The 26,152-nt window shown below is 36.6% G+C and overlaps 1 protein-coding gene across 1 annotated transcript; it reads left to right on the top strand.

Annotated features, from left to right (window-relative positions):
- The first annotated feature begins 6,326 nt into the window (after positions 1 to 6,326).
- Positions 6,327 to 26,134, top strand: LOC126807789 (prolyl 4-hydroxylase subunit alpha-1). The gene is made up of 13 exons (XM_050532618.2): positions 6,327 to 6,705; positions 9,362 to 9,528; positions 10,203 to 10,534; positions 11,324 to 11,375; positions 13,032 to 13,201; positions 14,767 to 14,931; positions 16,937 to 17,004; positions 17,944 to 18,058; positions 20,319 to 20,369; positions 20,802 to 20,879; positions 21,752 to 21,820; positions 22,459 to 22,555; positions 22,939 to 26,134. The coding sequence occupies exons 1-13, from the start codon at positions 6,500 to 6,502 to the stop codon at positions 23,007 to 23,009; spliced, it is 1,641 nt and encodes a 546-aa protein (XP_050388575.1). The 5' UTR covers positions 6,327 to 6,499; the 3' UTR covers positions 23,010 to 26,134.
- Positions 26,135 to 26,152: the final 18 nt, after the last annotated feature.

Genomic DNA, 26,152 nt, shown 5'->3' with positions numbered 1-26,152 from the left:
AATTGGCAAAATGTTGGTCAATGTGTTACCGAAGTTGATAGTGTAGAAGGTGCTTATGTTAGCCCTTTTGCCTCAATGTCACCGATTTCAAGCTGATTTATAATTGGTTAAAGGTTGTCAGCTTTTCATCACCATGGCAACAAGAATTGTATTTTTTCGGCAATATGCTGACCGGTATGTTGACGAATCTTTTTTTTTTAACTCTGTATACACTTGTCAATCCTTGGCCAACACAGAAATGTAGCACGAATTGTCGCATGTTTAACAAACATTACTAATTTTTCATCAAGCATGTTAAATTTTGCTTAAATGAATAAACTACCAATTGATTTGACACATGCACTTAAAATATATATTTCTTGTAGTCGCGATCAATAAATCAATATCCAATGAACGGAGCTAATCAATATTGCAGATCTGAAATGAACGACCGAGTCTAAATTATGTTAAAACCCAATTGTAACAATATAGACAAGAAAATCACACGATGCATATTTGGCAGTGTCTTTTATTCAAGTGACATAGTACAGGCAAGATGCACATGCAAAAACTGAGTGACAATCTCAGGAGTAACCAACCGAGCACATATCTATCTGATCGGCTACATGCTTACAAAACCAGTCGATAAATTTTTAACATGATAATACTACACCAATCTGATTAAAATACAGATCTATATTTCGTTTCGTTTTTTATACTTTCGATGGCTTACACTATCAGGGGCGGATCAAGAAATTTTTGCAGGAGGGGTTTTTCCAGGTTCTATATCATTATCTCGTGCTTTGAGTGCCCATCATGCCCCACATCTGACGATAAAGGATAAAGCACACGGCAGAAAAACTTTCCTCATAAATAGTGTTGATTTACAACCTCAACCCTGGATCCCTCCCTGACTACATGAAGATCTGACTGGTTGTAGCGATAGCTCGCGTCAGAGGTCATACGACCGACTTTTGACCTATGATGTCAGACATTTGATTAACCAATCAGCATTACCCACAGTTCCGTCCAAAACACGCCTAAAGCTGGCCGTAACAGGCCATTGGATTGGCTAATACCTCACACCATCTAGAACACGTCAATGATAACAACTCTTCCAGATCGTAGTGTAGTAAAGACACATAAAACGAAATTTTGAACTATAAAAAACGAAACGAAGTAGGATCTGTGTTTTATTCAGATTGGTTAAAACCTCGATACAGGGCCGGTCGGGTAAAGACCTACAGAGGACCTAGAGGACTTAGCAGATTTTTGGTGCCCCCATATAGTATACAATTCAATATCTAAACAATAAAAAAACCCATAAACAATCCATCAAGCACAGGGTTAGAGTCTTTTTGAGGGTCTATACATGTCATTATATACTGAGACAAAGAAGCTTACAGTTAGAAAAGACAAAAAAAACAAAACAAGAAAAAACTGTAATTAAAAGTATTAACAAAGAAATTCTATGATGCCCTCCATCCCATAATGCCCTAAGCATTGCTTTTTTTTGCTTAATGGTTAATCCAGCCCTGCCTCTATATCTTAGCAAACAACGAATTTGAACAACCTTAATGTGGATATATAGTCAAATCAACACAAATCGAAAACCATTGTTTTTGCTGACCGGTGAAGATATCCACAGTGAAGACTGTGTAGACCCAATATGTCAGACTAAAGGCCAATTATTGATTTTATTTAAAATAATTGTTCAAATCGACCATTTCTGACTTGATGACTATTGATGTATCGTCTTGTTAATAACCATTGGCGTCTATTGATGTATCACTTTGTTAATTATAACCATTGATGTCTTTTCATGTATCGTTTTGTTAATGATAACCATTGCTAAAATTCATTGTGCCACAATCTCAAAAATTCATATAAAACGATGTAGATTCTTCTTGTTCTCAGTCCAGTTCTATAATGTATGTGGTTTTCTGGGTTTCTGTTCGTTTAAGTATGTGCAGTTCTCCTGTGCTTAGGCTATTAGACAAATAGAGTAGGTTTATACTAATTCTGTTTTTGTTGGTAGCACTGTCCCCACGTCATCAAAGTTGTTTAATTATCGGATGGGTTTAATAACGACAACCATTACATTAAAATAGTACATATTTATGACGTTTGAGATAGGACCACGGTGGCTCAGTGAGGTCATCAGGATTTTCCGGATTGGTTTCCCGTTGTCTGCGATGCAGGAGAGACGGAACGAAAATTCGACGTCCCATGCACATCAAAGAACCCTTGAAATAAGAGAAGATCGTAGCGCTGCTGTCCGGGCAAAATTTCCAACATAGCACACTGCGCTTTGTATGCCCATTTTCATTAGTACTGCTGTAGGAGAAAAGTAGGACGTAAAATATCATTTCATTTCATTTTGGTGTGCCTTTAAGTAACAAGTCAGATATGTTGACTACGTGTACACATTAGACCACTTAGTTCAAGTAAGAATTTGTAAAAAATGGACGATTTGTCTTCCTCTTTGCAATCTTTGATTATCGATATTTCAATTCGTTAAAATCACAAATGACACGCTGTTGTATTGACAATATAGATTATTTTTCAAGTTTCAATATCAAACATAAATTGGACAACTTTAAAATGTTTTTATTTACTTACGTCTTACGGACGTTTATTTGCGCTAAGTGCTAATAATGCGTTTGTATGTTGTTAATATGTTGTTAATATTTTTTATGGAAATAATATTAAAATGGCATGTGAAAATACTAATGTAGTAATCTATATATTGACCCCATAAGCAGTCACAGTTCCAAATCCCCGTACCCACTTACAATACCAAAAACCCAGAATACAATTGCCCCCTTTTCATCAACACGTATTAAATTTAAAACTATCTAAAATTTAAAAGTATCTAAACGAAAATACTTGCTTGCTGACTCTCAGCCTCAGTGGGACAGCAAACCAGTTAAAGCGGAAATTGCAAATTTTCTAAGAAAGTCAAAACGTAATTATTTCTATGTCTTTTGCTCAATAGGTTGTCAACTCACAATTATACGATCATAGGTGTCATTCTCACACTTAAGATTCATTTACACAGGAAATAATAACACAATTACCTCCCAATTACCTCCCTTGTTTTCTATTCTCCACCATGGAGTAGCGATATTCAAACGTTCGAAAATGAAAGGAAAATGATATTTTTGCCAATTTCTCAGCTGGCAATAGTGAATTATAGGATTAATAGGATTATTCTTTTACAAGGTAGGACTGTTTATGGATACCATCTATTTTCAGGCTTTATTTTAATAAATTTTAAAAATATGTTTTAAAAATTTGCAATTTCCGCTTTAAGGCTTCTGGGGATCGACTGATTCGGGCTGGTATCAGATTTTCTCTGATTTTGATTTCGATTTGAAAAAGTTCGCAGTTTGCAACCATTGAAAATGACAATTCCTCATTTCGTATTGAAATTGTCAGGGGCTGAGGAATACGTGACATGGCGAGAATGCACAGCTTTTGGAATACAGAGACCAATACGTTAACCGTTCCCATTAACCCTATTAATATTTATTCTGTCATAAGTAACTTCCATGGCCATGCTTAAAGTAAACTTTTTATACAGCTGTTGACTTGTTAAACTGTTAGTAAAATTACACGAACTTACTACGTGAAATAATACAAATTGCCTTGTTAAAACTATCAATTTAATTCGTTTATTGGATAAGTTAATTGCTTGTTTCTACTTTTGATTACCAATAAACTAGATTGAAGGAATAACCAAGCTGTCGTTTTAATTATAGCGCGTCAGCGCTGTATCATAAGGTCGGTCATTGAGTCCATCTGACGTGATTTCGATTCCCCGGTTGTACGTGACAAGGAGTAGGGTCGCCTGTCCAACCCTGTGGGTTTTCTCCGGGTCCTCCGATTTCCTCCTACTGCTAAAGTCCCCTACGCGCCAGCGAATTATTGAAATAAAATTGAACCATATGTTAGTCCCTAAATGACCTAGTTTGTATAGAGTGGACGTTAAACACCCCCCTCTCTCTCTCACACCCTCTCTCTCTATTGGAGTGTGAGATTTGGTAAACTCGTTGTGAGAGCTGAAATTTGGAAAAGTAACCGCCTGTTGAATATGGCGCTGTATTCTGTCTCAACAAACACTATAGTTATTGTGGTACCGTCAGTAGAATTAGCCTTAATTAGGTCGCCAAAATATGAATTCGGGAACACTTTGTTGTTATTTTTCTGCATAGCACCCGACAAATTCGAGAAACGGTTTAGAATTGGCAATTTTGGCTGTAAAAATGGGTCTGCCAGGTTTGCGGATAAGTCTTGCTAATGTTGTCTGGGACACCACCCTCGGTGGAAGCAGATGCGAAGCCCCACTAACGAACAAAACACGGTAATAACAACAGTATTCATTTGGGTCCTTATAATACCTATATTATGATAAACCAGAAAGAATCATTTGGATACTTGTTCATAGGTGACGTAATATAGAACGTAATCAAGAGCTTGAATCGAAATGTGGACTCAGTGATGAAAGCTATTTCTCTAAATCGTCACGATTGGTGACGGAATTAAATAAAAGGGAATGATTTGACGTCAAACATAAATTGTGAAGTCACTATCTATCAGTACACTACATGACTGAATCCTATATCTTTAGGGTTAATCTCAAAATGACCGAATATAGAGTTGACGATACGTTAAGTTTTTGTCATCGGTTTAACGGTTGTGGATCGTATAAGGAAACAACTTGGATAACAACATGTTGCTAGAAGACAGTTTGTAAGATTAACTCGCATGTGCTTGTTGTAGTCGGTGAAGTCGATAGTAGTTTGCTTCCGGCAACTGAGATCGCAGTTGTTTGTAACAGTTTAATTTCACTGAGCTCACGGATTGACCTTCCACTTTATGTGTGCAACGCCTAAATGATTTCTAAAACTAACAAATTTACACAAATTAAAGGGGTCATATCAGCTGATGTTTTCTTTCATGTCCAATTGTCGCATACTCTCAAGACCAGGAAAGTCTACCTTGATAGTACGAAAAATCGAGTACACATTGGGGTGCACGAAACGAACCCGTTACAGTCGTAAAACGCTGCTGTCTACCCCCGTATTGTACACGTGGGCATAAAATTCAGAGTATCGAGGAGACTTTAACCTTCATTTCATCTTTTTCTTATGAAATAACACGAGACGTTTTTGTAGATCAACAGTTAAATATCTCAGCTAATTTGAAGTGCTCAACACTTTATCATTTAATATCCCTATTCGTATTAAATACGTGACTGTAAAATAGAAAAATTACCATAGCAAACTCCATGACTAAAGTATTCTTTTCCTTTCGAAAACCCTTAATTTAGATTATGAACAAATTTTGTATAGGTATCTACAATTAATTCAGCTGATATTAATTCAAGCCTAGTTCCCCGTTGTCTCTGCCACAGCACGCAGTGACTCACAAGAAGTCATTTCTAGTCATCGGATGGGACGAAAAACCCAGGCCTCAAGTACTCTTTAGCGCACACGTAAATAAACCCTGGCAGATGTAATTCGATGAAAAATAAACTTATACATATAGACAGTACATTCTGCTGCTTATTTATTTTTTATTTATTTACAACGAACTAAGAGAACTCTCAAAACCCTGGTTTAGTACTTATTAGCCATAACATCGATATTTAATATTGTTTCATTTGCTTATTGCGTGGCTTGGGGCGCAGTGTCTTAGTGAGTAAAACGTTCGCTCGCTAACATGGAATCCCCTATTCCATCCCTGTGTTGGTCAAGAAAATTGCGTGGTTGCACACGGCTTAAAGGGATGTTGCCAGATATATCAACAGCTTACCATAGAAGCAGAAGCTGACGTTGCGGGACAATTAGAAGGAATATGAAAGAGCTTTTATTCCTATCACTCTACACCCCTGCTTTGTTTAGTACTTTGTGCATTTTACTTTTAACATGTTTTCGTTATTCCAACCAGAGCCCATCATCACCCGTTGGAGGGGGGAAAGTATTTTATTTCATCATTCATTCATTTATCTTAATATCAACAAATCCGACAATATTTATTTATCTTATTATTTTTACGTTATAGATTTTTACATTTAAAGATCACTGGTAACACATGTCCAATTGTTTAAATAAACAAAGTTTTTAGCGCAATATCCACCATTAAGTTATCAGTTTGGCGCAAAGAATGTGTTCTTATATGTAATTATCAGAAACACTGTTAAATTAACGCTATTTTAATAGTGAGTGATTGTCACACCTGAACCACCTTTACTAACCAATTATTATATAAGTATATAATGATGTATTTTTCTTTATATAATATATTCTAGGTTTATATTATATACCATGGTCTACAGCACGCGTGAAATGCGTAAAACAGATCACCGTCGTCTGCTTGTATCCAGATGGCGCGAAAACAGACATATGGCTGTAGCGTATATCATAACTTTATCTACATACTAACAAGTTAAAGCTAGAGGAACAACACGTGCACTGAATAACTCCGATGCAGTTGAGGACATTTTAGAAGACCAATGAAGATTAGCATAATTCCTAAGCATGAATACGTATATCTCGCTTTCGTCTGCTGGATTGTGGATTTTCACCTGTGTTTTGGTGAAGTGTTTACCGCCATTTGTAAATTACGCGAACTCCCCGCCAAAGAACAAGCCTTGATTGCAACTTTTGACAGATTTTTAAAAGACCAAAAAGAGAACTATGCAATCAACGAACTAAAAGAGTAAGTTAAAATCAATTTATTTCATTTACCCCAAAACGTAAACTATCCCAAAACGTAAGATGAATAAATTTATAATCAAGAATATGGGAAGTAAGGAGCACACATTTGATTAATAGTTAAATACGTAAAACTTTATTTAAAAATTAGGATCAATAAATTTGTAGTCAAGAATTTTGGAAACAAGCTCATGGCTAAGAAGCACACATTTAATTGAATACGCGAACTTTTATATAAAATCAGAGAGAGAGAGAGAAATGGGGTTTAACGTCCACTCGACACAAACTAGGTCATTTCGGGACTAACATATGGTTTAATTTTATTTCAATAATTCGCTTGCGCGTAGAGGTCTTTAGCAGTGGGCGGAAACCGGGGGACCCGGAGAAAACCCACGAGGTTGGAAGGCGACTATTTAAAATCAAGATTAATAAAGAATGTTTAAGTGAACTTTGATTACAAATTACTTTTCCCCATCTCTCTGCAAAGCCAATGATGCCCAGGAGCCTTTTATATTTTTTTGTGTTAAATTGAGTTATAAATAGGAAATCTTGTTATATATTATGCGTGTGAGTATAAATTTGGCTAGGCTCATTAAATCACAAGATTTGTTTTATATTCAAGAAAATATGACATATTGGTCATAAATATGAATGAGGTAGTTTTAACACGTACATTATGATTTATAAGGAGATCCAAGATAATAATCCAATGACCAGTTATGTGACATTGATATTACCAGCAGAAATCAAAATGGCGGGGAGGGGTGGCCCTTTTAAATGCGTGCTTTTTAGATGATTGAATAAAGTATGCTGTTTCGACCCTAGACTTATTTAACCACCTGTTTAACCCCGTGGGTTTATCCGGTTTATTGAAATAAAACTACACCATGTGTTAGTCCTGAAGTAACCTTGCTTGCGTAAAGATGAATAATATCTCATACTCCTCTGATTTCTTAGCAACAGACAAACAGTCGATAAATATGAAAAAAAAAACACTACAGGGCTTTGAATTATTTATTTATCGGCCTATGTTAATATTTTTTTCAACAACAACAGGTTTTGAGTTTGAAAACAACTGTACGTCAATTTGATAAACTAAGGTGTGAGCTGTACTTCATAATTAATGTCAAAGTTTCATGTCGCGAGTTCGAGCCCACGTATGTACGCGACATTAAGTTGAGTCGCTTACCTGAGTGTTCTATAAGTTCTTTGGTTTTCTCCCATCGCTAAAATCCCCAACGCTCACCACAGATAAAAATGACCTAGAAACTCAAAAGACAAACACGCGGACATGGCACAGACATCGTAATTGTTAATAAAAAGGATTACCAAATCAAGTGAACGTCAAACCCCAAAATGATCCTGATGTTTTGAGTAGCCCCCTATTTTAATATTGACCAAATTGCTCGAAGCTTCATTGCGAAGCAGCATAATATTAAATATTTAATAGACTTGGAAACGTATTAAATCTTTATGTTTATCCCTTCATTGATGGGATAACTATGATGTAAAATGATATTAGAGTTAATTTGCCATGAATACAAAGCTGATGAGAATATTAAAATGTCTAAATAGTAGCGATAAAATATAGCTATAAATATCCATTTTCGTTCGGTTATGATATCAAGACTACAAAACAGGTATAAACAAAGGCAAACAAAGTGTTAAAAATTATTAATTTAGTGGGTTTACATTAGGCTTAATTGTCACTCGTTACTCACTTCATGCTTAAACGTACTAATATATTTTAAAAGCCTTCGTTTGTTCCTAAATAATTTCAAACGATCGCTTCAGAGCAAAATTTCTCTGGTTGATTGGTTTGCAGTGGTTTGGATGATGACAAAAATCTGACTAAAATATTTGAAAATCACGTCACTTCCTATGATTTTGAAGATTTTTAATTGGTTTGATATAATAATTGTTTGGATCTGGAATGACCTGGGTTAAAATGTGGGCCCGTGTTTATCTTCTATCCTGTAGCCCTTGACTTCAGAAACCGGATCTGATAACATGGCTACAGTTGGCTACCGGTGTCGTGGATGAAAGAGGGCATGACTACGCTTTATAGAACACAAAAATGTCGGTTTGGCCCTTATAACCCATCTTGTTCTTCTTCTTGGGAGTTTCTCTCTTGAAGTATAAAACTTGATATGTTTTTTCCTTTTGATATGACGCCACAATGCCTAAAAGGCTGCGATGACGCCTTGATCGGTTTATGGTCTATATTGTACCAACCAGATCTATTTTTCGTTTCGTTTTTTATACTTTCGATGGCCGGCACTACATGAAGATCTGACCAGTTTACTTTAAGGTCGCGTCAGAGGTCGTGCGACCGGCTTTTGACCCTATGACGTCAGACATTGATTACTCAATCAGCGTTGATGTTTCTAGTGGTTTAGCCACAGTTCCGTGCCTGGCACGCCAAGAAGTCGCCGTAACATATGGTTTCATTGGCTAATCCCTCACGCCATCCAGAATGCCTGTTTTATAACAAGTCTTCCAGATCCTACTGTAGTAAAGACAAATAAAACGAAATTTTGAACTACAATAAACGAAACGAAATAGGATCTGTGTTTTAATCAGATTGATATGGTACGCTCGTACTTGATGTACTTTTGCAACCTTATTTTAAAGGTCATTTGAATTACCTATTTTTACAGGTTTGTTGAGAAAATGCGAGAAGAGAATAGAAAGGTTTTGAACGACAGCCATTATGTAGAAAATCCTATAAACAGTTTCCAGTTATTATATAGAACCGTTCATATATGGGGCGAAAAACTGAGCCAATACCTACATTATCCTACATATAATAATAAATCTCTTCCATGTAAGTCATCATATATCATTCAGAAAACTGACGATTTCCTTAGTGTTTAAATGGTGTTCTTCGTTCTGTAAAATGCGTAACTGTAATGTATCTAGGAGCCGTGGTGATTCGGTGCGTACTAAACAGTCTCTCGTTGTCAGTGACGTAGGATGAAGCGCTTGGCAAGGAGCAGAGTTTAGTCGTTCTGAGGCCCCATCTACATCTACACGTTGAGGGTACATAAAAGAACCACTTACAGTTGCAAATCCCCCACCCTCCCATAGCACATTGTGTGTGGTGTATGCCCATCTTCTTTGGCCCGGTAAGGACGTTAAGCCCCATTTCATTCATTCGTAACGACAAAGCTGTGTAGCTGAATTCAAACCATGTTAAAGTGATAGTCCGCCTGTTACTATTTTCCAAGAATAACAATAAGAGCTACTGTACTCATCCTTCAAGAACCCAGCCCGATCTTAAAACTTAGGTTGCCAGTCGACGAATATACACTCACGTCAGGAAATCCCATAAGCTGTCCTTAATTGTTGTTCCTCGTGTTTGTATATGTTTTATAGGTTACTTGGGCATTTACATGACCCGAAAAGTTTTCAATGGGCAAAAGGCCACGAAGCAATTATTGGAAGTCATTACATGCAGATTATATATTCATTGTATATTGTATCTTATTCTATTTTCAGATTTTATGAATTCAGTATTTAACAACACCCAGCAGATGTCTTCTTGGCCCAAACAATTTGATCTTCGTGGTGCTAGCATGGCTTTAGTACGATTACGATATATATACAATCTAGATATCGAGGATATTCGTCATGGACGTCTTCCAACCAGTCAAACACATGGTCTCAGTGGTAATGATTTACTCACCATAGGTCAAACAGCAACACAGTTCGATAATCAGGCAGAAGCGATACTCTGGTTGACAGAATCTATTGCTGTTCTTTCCAAAGACCCCCAAAATAATGAACTGGTTATTCGTGCCTACAGATCATTGGCTGATATTTTTGTAAGAGTAAGTAATTAATTGTTTTAACGCAAATTTGAAATAAGATTGGACCATCGCGCCCCCGTCTTCATTGGACCAGGAGGAGCAGAACAGTAGGATGGTAAACTCCATTTAATTTCATTTCGTTTTAGCGTGGTCATGTCATCTCATAATAGCCACAGGAGCTTAAAAAATATCTCAAAAGTCAAAAATATGTACGAGTTCAAATCTTAGAATTGTTATTATGTTATTCCGGAAAAATCAATTAATAGCAGAATTATCATTGCTAAGTCTAAGTAATCAGTCTGCCAATCAATCAATCAGAATATTATATTATTGTATTTGTAAGCTTATGTGAATTCTTGTTTGTTCTCGTCAAATACACGTACATGTATGTTTATTGCTCCGTCACATGGCGCTAAATTAGATTAATACATGTGGGAATCGCACCGTAATATGACTTTTGTTGAATATTTTTATTGCTTTTGTCAGGTGATACATGTAAATGGAGCCACGTTAGTTCAGCGAGTAAGACGTAGGCTCACTAACCTTGAGGTTCCGTGCTCGATCCCTGTGTTGACCAAGAAAGCTCATAGGTATTTTACCGGTCTAGCTGGACGGGGAGCCAGGCAAGGTCGGGTGTACACATTAGTGTACAGATACAAACAAAATCACTTGACAATTGGAATTAGATATAATAAGACCGTAGCGCCGCTCTCCAGGGAAATTTTCCAAAATAGCGCACTGTATGGCGTGTGCCAGTTGAAGCAGAACATCACTTCATTTCATTTACCGTGATATATGTTTATTTTTCAGTTCAATGCTCCACATATGGCACTAGATATGATGAAAACAGCTTTACACATAGGTATTGTTCTCATTCTATTTTCGTGGTAGACCGTTAGTACCTCAATTTAATGCTTGACACTCGGTAGTCTACGGCAATCTCCGTCATCCCAATTTTGACACTGGGATTTTATTACTATTTCCGGAAAACTGCGGTCGATATGGGTCCTTTGTATACCATGTAAAAAATGACCATTGCAGAGGTCAACATGGGTTCCCTCCTATGGCCGCCTTCATTAACCAATTGGATGCAGAAAAGTAGGACGTTAAACCCTATTTCATTCATTCTGTCCTTCCCATGATCTCAAGGAACTTCATGTTCCCTCATTAAGGTCGTGGTTGGCTAGGTGAAGGTAACCATACTTGTCTATGGCGGATGTGAAAAAACGGAGACCAGTGTTTAAATCGGTTGTCCCCAGGGACCCGGAAGCCGATGGTCTTTAGAGGGCCCTTTTTGAACAAGTGGTGTGGTGGCATATGTTGGCTTTAAAATGATAAATAATTGGTTCTGATTCGAGGCACGAGGTAAAACTATAAAACTCCCACGGCCCCCTGGCCGTGTCGGACCACGACACTGGTGACAAGCAAACGACCATCCCCATCCCCAGCTGGGCACGATTTAAGATGCCCTTATGCTTCCTGCGCCCCTGACAGTGCCCCTATTGATTTATCAATACCATAAATATGTCATCAGTATACTGTGATATATTGATTTACACGTAGCTTTAACTTTTAATCAATTATGTAAATCCGATAATATGAAATTGGTGTTTTATATGCATGGATTAAACTATAGGTAACGGATATCAACATTAGTCCGTTCCCTTTAAATGAATTTAACAAAAATAATGATTTTGTAATATACACATTTATAACTACTTCCCGTACTGTCAGCAATATATCACAAATTTATTTTTGATAATAGGCTATTAGTGAACATTGGGGGATCATATTTCAACAACACATGTCGTCTGTCCCAGATCATTTTGTTATCACCGCCATATTTTTGTTATCAATATCCATAAGTGCCATTAATGATCTACGGCTTACAAGCCCCGAGCTATCACAGACCCGGTCAAGCAGGAACTTGAAACACATTCCCCGGTTGATGCAGAATTGTGTAGGCTTTGCGTATAAGACAAATTTCAAGCCATGGCCACGGTGTTAAAAATCAGTGGGGTGCCATTAAAAACTATAAGTGCTGGTGGTGTACAATTTACCCCACAACTTGGCTTTTATGGAACCAGGAACTACATGTAGTTGGTAATCTTGTTTTCGTTATTTTTGTCAAATGAAATGAAATAGGGTTTAACGTCCTACTGTTCTACCCCTACTGGGCTAATGAAGACGGGCATACGCCATGCAGTGTGATATGAGGGGAATGTTGCGCGGACACCGGCTCTATGACCTGCTCTTCTTTCGATTTCCAATTGTCAGGAGGGGTTATTTTACGTGCACGTCAACGTGTGCATTGGACGTCGGTTCTTCGTCCCATCCGAACGACTAGACGCTGTCCTTGCAACGCTGAAGATGGGAAGCTACGCTGGAAAAGCCCGGATTTCCCACGCGCAGACAAAGACGGGTATGTTTAAGAACTTGTAAAAGCTTCTTTTGTTAATCTCGTCGTATCCATTTATTCGTTAGTAGTAACTTGCATTCATTTATTTTTCTCTTAAAGATCCAAATAATAGTGGCGTCAAGCGAGATATGGCGATATATAATGATGTCATGACCGATTATGTAAAACATTTACGGCCCTTTTTAACTATCCTTGAAATAACCAATCTAAAACGGGATGCCCCAATATTCACCCCGAATTATGCCGAATTATGCCGAGGAGAAATAAAGGTATGTATATGATTCTATAATTGAGTTCGCTGTCCGTCCGTCTGTCTGTCTCTCAGATATCTGGGAAAACCATAACTGTTTCTAATCGAGGTAGAATGTATAAACGTGGTGTAGATATTGTTTATGTGGATATCTTGACTGGGTTGGATGGTGAACATTTACTACTTAGGCCAAGCTACTGTCTACCCGTCTGTCTGTTTGTCACGTCTTTGGGAACGTATTAACTCTGCTTTTGATTGAGGTAGAATATTCGAACTTGGTGTAGATGTTCTTTAAGTGGATGTCTTGACCAAGGTCGATGGTGCGCATTTTCTCTTTGGAGCTTAAAAGGAGATGTCCGTCTGTCTGTCCTCCCAACCATTTGGAAGACAATAAGTCTGAATCTAATTGAGGTATAACCTGTGTTCTCAACCTCTGGGACTCGACCCCAGCTGGGGTCGCGGAGTACTTTTCGTGGGGTCATGGCAGACTAGTCTGAAATTTTTAAAACTAGGCTATGTTTTGACGTAAAGCATACAAATATCTGATCTATACTAGACCTCTTGCCACATTGCCATCGTCTTCCTCTCTCACGCTCACGATTTGTTTCCCCAGTCTCTCATTACAACATGTTGATCAATAAATATTGATGATGTTTCATAGTAAAAGATGACTTTGTTCTTCGACGGAGTCGCGATCAGATGATGGTTTATGGAATGGGGTCGCAAATAAAAAAAAGTGGGAACCATAGGTAGAAGGTACACATTTAGTGTAGAGAGAGAGAGAAATGGGGTTTAACGTCCACTCGACACAAACCAGGTCATTTCGGGACTAACATATGTTTTTTTAAAAATTTTATTTCAATAATTCGCTTGCGCGTAGGGGTCTTTAGCTATGGGAGAAAACCGGAGGACCCGGAGAATACCCACGAGGTTGGACAGGCGACCCTACTCATTTAGTGTAGATGTTCATTAGGTAAATGTCTATATCCACGCCGTTGGATGGTGAACATTTTCTACTTAAACAGCAACCACCAATTTGATTTGTCGATGCCTTTTAAACATGTGAAGGCCCGTTTTCCATGTACGGGTTTTCCACCGGTTACATGGAAACGGTCCTTTTACATTTGCATAAGACCCACTTTTTCGCCGGCGAAAACACGCGCGGAAACACCGCGAAAAGGCCTACTTGGAAACTGTCGGTAGACTGGTTTAGCGGGCCTGTCGTTTACCTTGTCAGTCTTATTTTTTTATTATTATTATTTATGTTTAAATGGTTATAACTTGTTAAATACAACATGACCGTTTATTTAATGACTATAAATGTAAGAAACTAAGTTGCGGCATGCAATTTATAAATATACACGGTGAACAGTCCATATGCTGATTACACTATTTTGCTTTATTACACTATTTTGCCTATACCGTTTTTTTAGGACTTCGAATTTTGTCTAATGGTTTGGATTGTTCGTACTAGGTTTTATTTTATTTTATGGTATAATTGTATAATTGTTTGGAGGCATTTATGGTGGGGCATTCTAACTTTTTAAATTTTTTTTTATCCGAAATCTATTTATGTTTTCACAGACACCAGAAGAGTTGTCCCAGTTGTCATGCAGATTCCGCGAAACTCAGATACCATTTATATTTGCCAAAGAGGAAGAAGTCAACTCTGATCCAGCCATTTTGGTGTTCCATGACGTCATAAGTGATAGTGAAATAGAACAGTTACAAAAGATTGCCCATGCTTCGGTGAGTTGTTTATGTGTATCAGTAAACATCATTGTCCTGTAACATCTTTACCATTGACTGCATTAGCCGCCGTTTGTCTGCAACGGATATAGAAGGGGGCCACGGTAACAGCGATAAGATGCTTGCTCACTTACCAGGAGGTTAGGCCGATAAAACTTCCAGTGGGGTTTTCCCTTGTCAGAGAACCCTTGACAGTTGGAATTCAATTGCTGTCCGGGTAACATGTGATTCAGCTCTTTGTATTATAAATCCGCATAAAGAACAATGGGTGTTCATTGAACTTAATGCCAAGCTAGTAAAAACATATACATGAAAAATCCATATTCAATGTTTAATAATTTACCGTGATATTTGATTTCTGCTGTTGGTATTGAGTTATTGTGCAAGCGCATTAAAGGGACATTTCGTCAAGACCTATACCCAGGACTTTCTGCCTTTATAACACAAAAAGAAAACCGGAGAAAAACCACAAGGTTGAGCTTTGGCTCGAAACCATTTCTCTTGACTCAGTGACAAACCTTATGATCTAAATCGCACCCGTTAGACCAGTCGACTCCCACCCCAACCCCGTATGCCACCTCTCCCCCACCCCAATTCATGAAATAACCGGGTACGTTACCCAAACCTCGAACACCCACACAGATCATTATGGCTGACCATTTTCACACCATCTATATCACTTTTGAATTCTTCAAAACAAATTTGACACAGACACACACTCTCTACGCCTTGACGGGTCATTCAATACGTTCTATTCAAGATAAAATTGACCAAGAAATGCGTAAATTTAAAGAAGCTAAATCGCTAATATTTGGGACCTAGAAATTGACAAAAATGGGTCGCAACGCATATAATAATGTAATATGAATGTATATAAACTGATTTACATTCAATCTTTTCTGTTTTTACTGTAATTTCTAATCAGTTATGTTCGGCGAAATACGCCAGAAGTCTCATGTGAATGGCAATCTTTAGCGTCTGGTTTTTCCAGTCTACACCGATGGTATTTATTGCGCATGCTCTACAGATAAGAATATTGCGTCACCATTTGACATGACTTGTGGAATATGTCTAGCCCTGTTCTTTGAGTCCCTTGTTCCAATCCAAATGGCGATGAAACGCATTATGGTACACGATTCGTGTACCAATGGTAAAATGTTTATTTTGTCTTGAATATTGGATATCAGAAGCCCATCTTTTCCTTGTAAGATCACAAGACCAATGTTGATTTGAATTGACAAAAAATTCGTGTTTTCAATGTCGAAGATTTTTGATGATATTGAGTTAGAGACTTAGCTACTTTAAGGTACTGTGTGTTGAATCCAAACACACATATCAAAACTTGACGTAATGTCTCTCTGTAGGCTTTTATCATGAGTTGTGCATAAAGCAGTGATCAATTCATCCGTATTTCTAATATTTCACAACAATGAATTAGATCTAGAATGTATAATAACCATTTAATCCCATAACTTAGAAAAAAGAGACTCAATTCAACATAAGAATAACACTTTCTGAATAGATATTAATGTAACAATGTGTGATTTCCATTTTGTCAAGATTTCGTCCATTGATATATTTATCAACAGAGCTAACGTCATCAGTCGGAATGGCAGCCTTTCGTTGTATATCTTGGATCTTGTATAGTATAGAAATATGAAACCATGAAAATCAAAAAAAATCTTAACTTTAATTACGTTTGTTTTAACTATAAGGCAATATTTTGTTTTATATATATTAATAAGTGCAAGAGAACCGCACTACACACAAAACAAAATCGACAAGACAAACCCGTGGACAAAACAAACCAGATACTGCAAGAAATGCACAACAAATATTAATTCAAATGAAGCGTCCACTGCGCTGTACAGTCCCGGGCCTGTACAGCTATTTATGTAATTATTTTCTGTATAAGTATATATCGTTTGTATTTCTTTCGTAATTTATTATTCGTTAATATTAACATTTTCTGTATAATATATGAATTCTCGTTTTCTATAAATAGATGAGACGATCGACTGTTGTAGAAAGAGATAGCTCAATAAAGGAAACTGAGGTTAGAATCAGTAACAAGTAGGTTCATATTATATTTTTTTTATTTCACATAAAAAACACACCCCATGTACATCGGGGCAGTGTGAAGTTGAATCATTTTTCGTTATTTCGTTATTCATCAATAACGAATAACAAATTCGTTATTCAACGTGTTATTTGTGATTCAAGTATGAAGCTAGACATTACTAGAATGATGGATGCTGATGGATGCCAAGTACCCCCCAGTAGCATTAAACACAGCAAAACGATTTCTAGCTGAAAAACAATCCAGATTGTTATTCAAGCAGCGAATAACGACAAGCAGCGAATAACGAGCTGTTTGTTATTCGTTTTTAACATCGTTATATGAAGGCGTTCAGGTATCTTTAATGAGGATATTTCAGGATTTAATTAAAAGCGATAACTAGACAACAATAGAATAATTGATTGCAAAGTATCCCATGGCAGTATAAAACGTATAGTCGGTAAATAAACCAGATTGTTATTCAAGCGGTGAATAACGAATAACGAGGTGGCCTGCCTCGTAAGGACAAGCTGCCTCGTTATTCAACTTGTTATTCAGGACAGCAAAACGAGTTCTAGGCGGAAAACAATCCCCATTGTTATTCAAGCAGCGAATAACGAGCTGCCTTTTAATCGTTTTTCGCCTCGTTATTCCGGATTCACATATTAAGGTGTTCAGGTATCTTTAATGAGAATTTAATTTAAAACGATCACTAGTGGGAGGAAACCGGAGGACCCGGAGAAAACCCACGAGGTTGGACAGGCGACCCCAATCCTTGTCACGTACCACCGGGGAATGGAATTGACAAAGAGAATCGCCCCAAGAAATACAAGTTGACTAGTTCCTTGTTCAATAAAGTCATGTCAGTACTTTATATGTAGAGAAGATCTGACACGATTAGTGCCACGTATGTGCAGTTTTAATGATCAATTCTATTTTTTTACTTTGAGCAGTGCATGGATTTATGATTCTGAATCTGTAGCTGATAAATTATCTAGACGAATTGAGATGATAACAGGATTGAGCGCACTAAACAGAAACTACGATACTCATGCTGAACCGTATCAGGTAACTATGGACCAGCTATTCGTCCACTCTTACAATCCAGTTTTGTTTCCGGAACATTTGAAAACATGCAATGGAAAGTATTTTTGACAACCACCATGTTCACCCTTTAATATCCAAACAAAAATATTTACTGAGCATTTTAGGATTATTTTCGATGTGACGGATGGGACATTTCTAGACCACCGTTTTACGTAACCTTGGTACCAGCACACTGATCTAGCTCAATTACTAAAATTTAGTTTAACTGACAAGCCTATGTTAAAATAAAATCATTTATGTGGATTTAGGTAAAATAGCTATGTTTTCATATTTGTCATTATGCCACAGCAGCACCATAAACACTGTGACAGATGGGACATTAAATATAATGCAACAAATTAATTATTCAGAATAAGAATTTAATGCCGACCTTCCGTTCTAGAGTTATCCTGTGTTTGCAAAAGCTTTCTAAACACGATAAAGGCTAAAGTATTTGTTAGACTTTTTTCTAATAATTGGGTGTGGAGTATCGGTTCATGGGAGGACAAAACTTGTCCATTTTCAGCATTACACAACCTTACATTCTGGAGTTACCCCCACCCCTTCCGAAACTCGATAGAGGCTACCGTTTTGAACAGATTCCATTTCAAATTTGGTTTGACGCATTTGTGTAATGGGAGGAATAATCCCATCTATATTCAGTATTCCGTGTTATGGTATCTGTTCCAGAGTTACCTCCCCTGCTGGAAAACCTTAATTGCTGAAAATGTTGTGAACGCGATAGAGGCTCCATTTTAACATAATTTTGTCAAGTTTCGTGTGAAGCATTGGGGTAATCAATGGACTAATCTTATTTTCAGCATTCTAGAACTTTCCGTTCAATATACAATTAATATTGTCAATAAAATGTTGTACTGCTATGATTTTTATTACTCTGGCCTTCAGAAGCAACATTATTGCTTAGTTTGTTTAGTGTGTAGCCTGTAGGTATTTGGATTTCAGCACTCAGCTCACTGTGACGGATGAGACGAAAACTCTGTGATGGATGGGACAGTGGGGGATCTGTTTATTCATTTCAAAATCAAATCAAGGAAAATACAACCATATATTTACTTTATAGCTTATATATAGAAGATATTAATATTATAATTTATTTGTATATATATATCAGAAATACTTTTTAAAAGAAAAATTCATTAAAATTGTGACAGATGTGACAAAGATAATTGCTATTTTGTGGTGCCGTTTGTGGAGTACATAGAGTAAAAACCAAAATCAAGTGTTTTTGTCCTTAATTTCATCACATTGAATTAGCTATTAATAATGAAATAACAGGTCTTTGAATAGTTATATTTATTCTTTTCAAGGCGGGAAAAGAAGGGAAAACATATTTTCAAAACCGTCCTACAGAATTTTAATTTTTTTTGTTAAATTAAACTAGGATATATGCTTACTAATTAAAACCAGAAAATCAGAAAAATTTGAAAGTTCTACAAACGTGGGAAGTTAAGTTGGAATTACCCATAAACCGGTCAAATATCATAATGAAACTTGGTACACATATCAACCTATTATAGTAGTTTATTAATTAAAAATTTGTGTGTTTTCACCGAAATGAATTTGACTTATTTCTTGGCCGCTGGATGCTGATGACCGTGTCTTCTTATTCTTTATTGACAAACAGAAAATAAATACAAGTCGACATGTAAGTGATATATATGTGACTTAGATTCAGTATTTGTAAATTCTGTATTCCGCATCATATTAGTGGAGTTGCCCCATTTGACTGAAACATTGTGAATTTTTAAAAAGAGATTTCATTTCAAATTTGCTGGAGGAGAAGGAATCGTGTTGAGTCAGTTAGTTGTGCTGATATTACACGTTCACTGTAACCTGTAAACGCTCTGGAGACGACCTTACATCACAACAGTTTGACGATATTACATAAGAACTCTCCAAAAACAGTGTGGCGACCTTACATCAAAACTCTTTGACGATCTTATATCACAGCCATATGACGTCCTTTAACCACGACAATGCGGCGACCTTACATCACAACTCAACTCTCTGCCGATCGTACATCACAGTCATGAGACGATCTTACACGGCAACACTGCTGTGGCCTTGCTTCTTGTCATAAAGCTGCTGATGGGCACATATTCGTTGCCCGACAAAGCTATATTCTACCTAATAACGTTGCTAGATTAAGAGTTTAGCAAATGACGATTTTTAAATGAAGTTAACAAGTATAATACTATTGTTATTGTTTATTTTTTTGCAGATTGTTAACTATGGTTTAGGTGGAATGTACGACCCTCACTTTGACAGTTTGGTGAGCAGACCTTTCATAATAGTAGAGTTATTAATGGAACAGAAACTTTTAATTTCTGGTGCAGTAAGGGACCGGTGTCGAAAACCCTAGGTCCACCCGTGTACTCGGTGACGTGCACGTAAAATAACCTTTGGGAGTTGTCAAAATTCTACACTTATAGCAGTCCGTCTATTCATTAGCCCGGTTGGTGCAGAACTGTGGAACGTTAAACCCCATTCCATTTCATTTCATTTCGTGTCGTTTCGTTTCGTTTCGTTTCGTTTCGTTTCATTTCCTTTCATTTGCACGTTGTAATGGGGTCAACCGAGAAGCTTTAAGTTGAACAACAGCTGACATTGGTGATCAATATGATTACTTTGTACAGACCAATCACCGCCTGTGTTAGTCTAGTTATTTTCGTTGTAGAATACGTATATTTATCTTTTTTATCAGGCGAAAGATGGCCAACCAAAATCAGAGGACGAAGCTTATAGAAATTCTGGAGAAAGAACAGCAACCTGGATGTTTTATGTAAGATCCAACTTTATATATTATTCATTTAGCCTCCTCTGAGTAGTCAGTGGTATAACGCGTGTCATTGAGTGGCGTGGTTTTAATACCAAGCATGAACGCGACAAGAAATAGGGTCGTCAGCCCAACGTCTTCGTTTTTCTCATGGTCCCCCGATTTCATCGAACTATGGAAATAATATGTTAGTTTCGAAATGACCTAGTATATGTCAAGTGGACGTTAAACCCCGTGTCTGGCTCTCTTCGTTTTCGGGATTTCATTTCCTGAACTTCCGATTCCTCCGATTTCATCGAACTGTGGAAATGATATGTTAGTTCCAAAATGACCTAGTTTATATCAAGTGGACGTTAAAACCCATTTCTGTCTCTTCCCTCTTCGAAATTCAGAGTTAAGTTCCTGAACTTCCAATCGAGTAGAATGTTTCAATGGTGTTATCTCCCTTTATATGGTAATACGTTTACAAAGTTTACACACGTGATGGAATTGGTTAAACAGATTTCAAATATGATCTTAAGATAAGGATGTTTTCTGTGGATGATCAATAATCTCAGTAAAGTCGGTTGTTTATATTGACAGAAGTAGAACACAGTAACACTGACACACAGACAATTTCCAGCTGATAATTCCTATGAGAATAAAGGATTGCTATATAATGACATCAATAACAAATCATAGTTTGTTCGGTGACCAGGGCTAATTTGAACAATTTTAAGCTTATTATATATAACCAATTCTCATGTGATGTTTTATGTTAGTCATGACAATTTCCTGCGTTTACCAATATGCCATGTTTCTTTTCAAAGAAAGTTCTACTTTGTCAAACAATATGTAATTATTTTGAGTAGAAGTCAGACTATGTTATTATCTTTCAGTTGAGTGATGTATTATCTGGTGGCGCCACGGTCTTTCCCAAACTAAAAGCAAGGGTTCAAGTAAAAAAGGTAACTCTATAATCTATACTAATATCTGTAACTGTCGTTTGTCTATCTGTTCAGAGTTAGCGGCTACACTAGGGCTGTCCCGAGGCTGAAATTTAGTGTATAGGGGTAGCTCGGAGCGGGGAGTAAAATAGGTCCGATGGCGTTAGCCTACCGTTTCCAGTTTCGGAGTTATAGGCCCAATCCGTGCAGCGACTGGTCATCCGCTAGTATTGATATGAAATCAAAATAAATCTAAAGGACGAGTGTATGCCTGTATTACCAATGGATATAGAGAGCCGTGGTGGTTCAGTGTGAATGGCGCTTGCTAAGTAACCAGGAGGTCCAAGGTTTGATACCGGTGTTGACCGAAAAAGCTTCGGGACTTTCCTTACAGCAGCCCCTCATTGTCAGTGGTGCAGGACGGGAGTCGTTCGGATGGCACGAAAACTCATAAATGAACCATTCACAGTTCGAAATCTGTCCGGGCAAACGGGACGAGAAATACTATTTATAGAAGGAGATTCTGGTAACCTGTTATTGCACTTATATAACGTTAAAATTAAATCTACACCCAGACAAACATTATTATCAGACTTTACATAATATATGAGGCTAATTCTTAGTAGTGGTAAGTTATTAAATGTGCCATTTTGTTTCAGGGTTCAGCAGCATTTTGGTTTAACACACATAGAAATGGTTTTCCTGATATGAGAACACTACACGCAGGTTGTCCTATTCTTGAGGGGGACAAGTGGGGTAAGTTTTAAATAACTTTAATATATTTCATGGAGCTACAGTATGGTGTCCAGTTTGATACTTGGGTTGGTATTCGGACATATTCTAGCAGGGATTCTCTTTGTCAGCGTTGCATGGCGGAGGGTCTGAAAAACGTCTATTCGGAAAACCAAGTACCATTAGCAGTACGTTAAAGACCCCTGAGAGTTAGAAATCGAAAATAAGAGTTAGCCGTAGTGACACTGTAAGGGCAATTTTCCCTAATAGCACAAATTAATGGCGTATATGTTGCTTTTTATGACAAAAAAAATAAAAATAAAACAAAAACATAACAGGCCGTGTCTAAACACACTGAAATCTTAATCAATATATGTATTCTATGTATATTTTTGTTTTTCTTGTAGTGGCAAATAAATGGTTGCGAAGTATTGGACAAACATTCAGGAGACCATGTGCATTAAATCCTAATTTATAATGAACTGTGTATTTGATAGCATTCAATGCTCGACTCCTGTTCAGCTTGTATGTTTACTTTGTTATTCTGAAGGATTATATGGCGTTTTAGCATGTTATTGCTTCCTTTTCTTCCAAGAGTGAAACACCAAGTGTTAATCTGATTAAAATAAAGATCTAAATTTAGATTCGTTTCTTTCAATGACCTCCCCGATCGATTTTCAGGAAGTTACGTCTGGGGTCATATAGGTGAATTTTGACTGGATGACGTAAGCTATCTATATTTATCTATTGTTCTCTCCTGGTCAGCAAATCTATTCATCTATGTCTCCCATAATTCAACGTTTTTCTAAACAGATGCGATCATTGGCTAATTACATATATAAAAGAAAATGCGCGGTTCATTAAAAATCCTTCCAGACCCCTACTGTCGTGAAGAGGAATGGAACGAAATTTGATCTATAAAACACAAAACGATATAGGATTTTAATTAGATCGATATACTGTTGAACCATTGCAGACAGTCTTTTCAACTTTATATCTGTAAGTCCTATAGATGTTTAATCATTAGTCAAATGTTTACAATTAATAGAAAGCAGGAAATGTGTGCAGGATTGACTTGTAAATTGATAATGAAATTAATACGAAGTGAATTATTGTAAATTGATAATGAAATTAATACGAAGTGAATTGTTGTAAATTGATAATGAAGTTAATACGAAGTGTCAAAGTATTAAATGATGTTAAAGCACCCATAGATCCATATAATTCTTAGCCGTAATCAAATATGAGCATTCATTAATTTCTTCTCCATCGTCTTGCCTCTTTCTGTGTGTGGTGCATACTTTCTTTGACATTTACAAATGCAGCAAACAAGAATTGTAATGGGCGAAAAACGACGGCTTGCTGTTGAATAGATACTATTGACAGACAAGTTGAAATTTGTCCGAAATGTCTATTAAACAGCTAATAATACGTACTTACCAATATTACAAGAGTGGGGTATTAGTAATTAATAAATTAAATTCAATCTGATTAAAACACAGATCCTATTTCATTTCATTTTTTATAGTTTAAAATTTCGTTTTACTTGTCTTTACTATACTAAGATCTGGACGAGTTATTACATAACCCACGTTCTGGTTGATGTTAGGGATTTGCCAATGCAACGGTCTGTTTCGCCGAGTGCTTGGCTTGCGGTGCACGGAACTGTGGGTAGAAACATCAATACTGATTGCTCAGACTAACGTAATTGGGTCAAAAGCAGCTCGTATAACAGCTTACGCGACTTCCCACTACAAATGGTCAGATCTTCGTGTAGTGCAGGCCATCGATAGTATAACAAACGAAACGAAATATAGATCTGTTTTTTAATCAGATTGAAGTAAATTGTGTAGTTTGTGATGGTGTATCTGTCCTTTTTTGATCTTCTCAAGTGTTACAGTATATTGTTAAAATGTATAGTATTAATACAGTGTATATATATAGCGACCGTGGCGTGCAGAGGATTGGTTATGTCCGGGACCAATTCCATGATAGTATACCCCCAACATTCAAGTACAGGACCTAAAAGTTAGAAAGACATTTTAAATAAACAGATGAAATAAATGAGTTATTCAAATTCTGTACGTTAGTTTGTACGAAGTTAAGATTATTTATTTTCGCTCTTTCATTGTATGACCACTGAAATGCATGCCCAGGGTCGTCGCTCTCTCCATCGTCTCTACACGCCACTGGTTAACGACTTTTGAAACTAACCATTCCATGTTTCGGTTACCTAATTCCGTAGGTTGGAAGGAAACGCTACTTTAACATTATCAGTATTACATCCATGTTAAATCTAAGTGTAAACTATATTTTGATTGATTTGTAATTGAATTATGTATTGTTTTTGTTATCTTCAATTGCTTGCTGGCTTAGCGGAATGGTTTAATTACTTTATTTTGGCATGATTATTGTTTTCAATGACATGATTATTGTTTTCAATGACATGATTATTGTTTTCAATGACATGATTATTTTTATGGAAATAGTTGTTTTGATTGAAATTGATGCAAAGTTAGAGTATGCAAATGGTTATTTTGATCGAAATGTTTTTTTTTTTTTACTGAAATAGTTGTTATGATTGGAATTATTGTTTTCATTGAAATGTTTTTTTTGTTTTAAATAGTTGTTTTGATTGAAATTAGTTGATTATTACAGTATAAAAGACACCGAAGCAAAGATTTTGCCAATCTTTTATGATATGTAGGTACATTTGTTAATGAGGTTTATATGATATATAGGTACAATCCGATTAAAACACAGATCCTATTTCGTTTCGTTTTTTATAGTTCAAAATTTCGTTTTACTTGTATTTACTACACTAGGATCTGGACGAGTTATATTACCGGCGTTCTGGTTGAAGTGAGGGATTAGCCAATGAAACGGTCTGTTGCGGCGAGTTCTTGGCGTGCGATATACGGAACTGTGGGTAAACCACTAGAAACGTCAACGCTGACATACCAGTACAAATGGACAGATCTTCATGTTGTGTAGGCCATCGAAAGTATATATATAAACAACGAAACGAAATATAGATCTGTATTCTAATCAGATTGATACAGGTATTATTAGCACATGGCTTAATTATGTAAGTAATATATATATATATATATATATATTGTCATCAGTGGGCGTATTTGTAATGCGGTTTATGTAATATGCCTGTATTAATAATCAATATGTACGTCTCTTAACGTGGTCATATAATATACATAGTGTTATCAATATGTGCAGTTGTTATCGTGGTTTATGTAAGATAATCTAGCGCTGCGCATGTACCCGTTACAATTTAAAAAAAAAAATCCAATCTGTTTAGACTCAAACTGATGAGAATATTGAGTTACCGATATTTTGCGAAGACGCTATGGTGGTCTGTTAAATCTAATATTCTTTTATTAGAGTGCAACGTGTGGGTTTTTATTAAATTCGGTACAGACATGAATGTGCATGCTATATAATATGGGTGTCTCTAAATTATTGTTATTTATGTAATGTATATAAATGTATATAAGAAAACCGTATGTAAATTATTGAACTATGTAAGATATAAACATAAATTCAATTATGCAAATACCCGATATGCATTATATGAAATAAAGTATATATTATTATTCAGGAATA

This window comes from Patella vulgata, chromosome 9, assembly GCF_932274485.2.
Source record: "Patella vulgata chromosome 9, xgPatVulg1.2, whole genome shotgun sequence".
NCBI lineage: Eukaryota > Metazoa > Mollusca > Gastropoda > Patellidae > Patella > Patella vulgata.
This window is presented reverse-complemented; position numbering and strand designations above follow the sequence as displayed.

Coding starts and splice junctions, on each gene's coding strand:
- LOC126807789 (XM_050532618.2), top strand. CDS start 6,500: ATGAAGATTAGCATAATTCCTAAGCATGAATACGTATATCTCGCTTTC. Junction 11,376..13,031: donor GAAAACAGCTTTACACATAG/GTATTGTTCTCA, acceptor TTTCTCTTAAAG/ATCCAAATAATAGTGGCGTC. Junction 14,932..16,936: donor AAAAGATTGCCCATGCTTCG/GTGAGTTGTTTA, acceptor TTCTATAAATAG/ATGAGACGATCGACTGTTGT.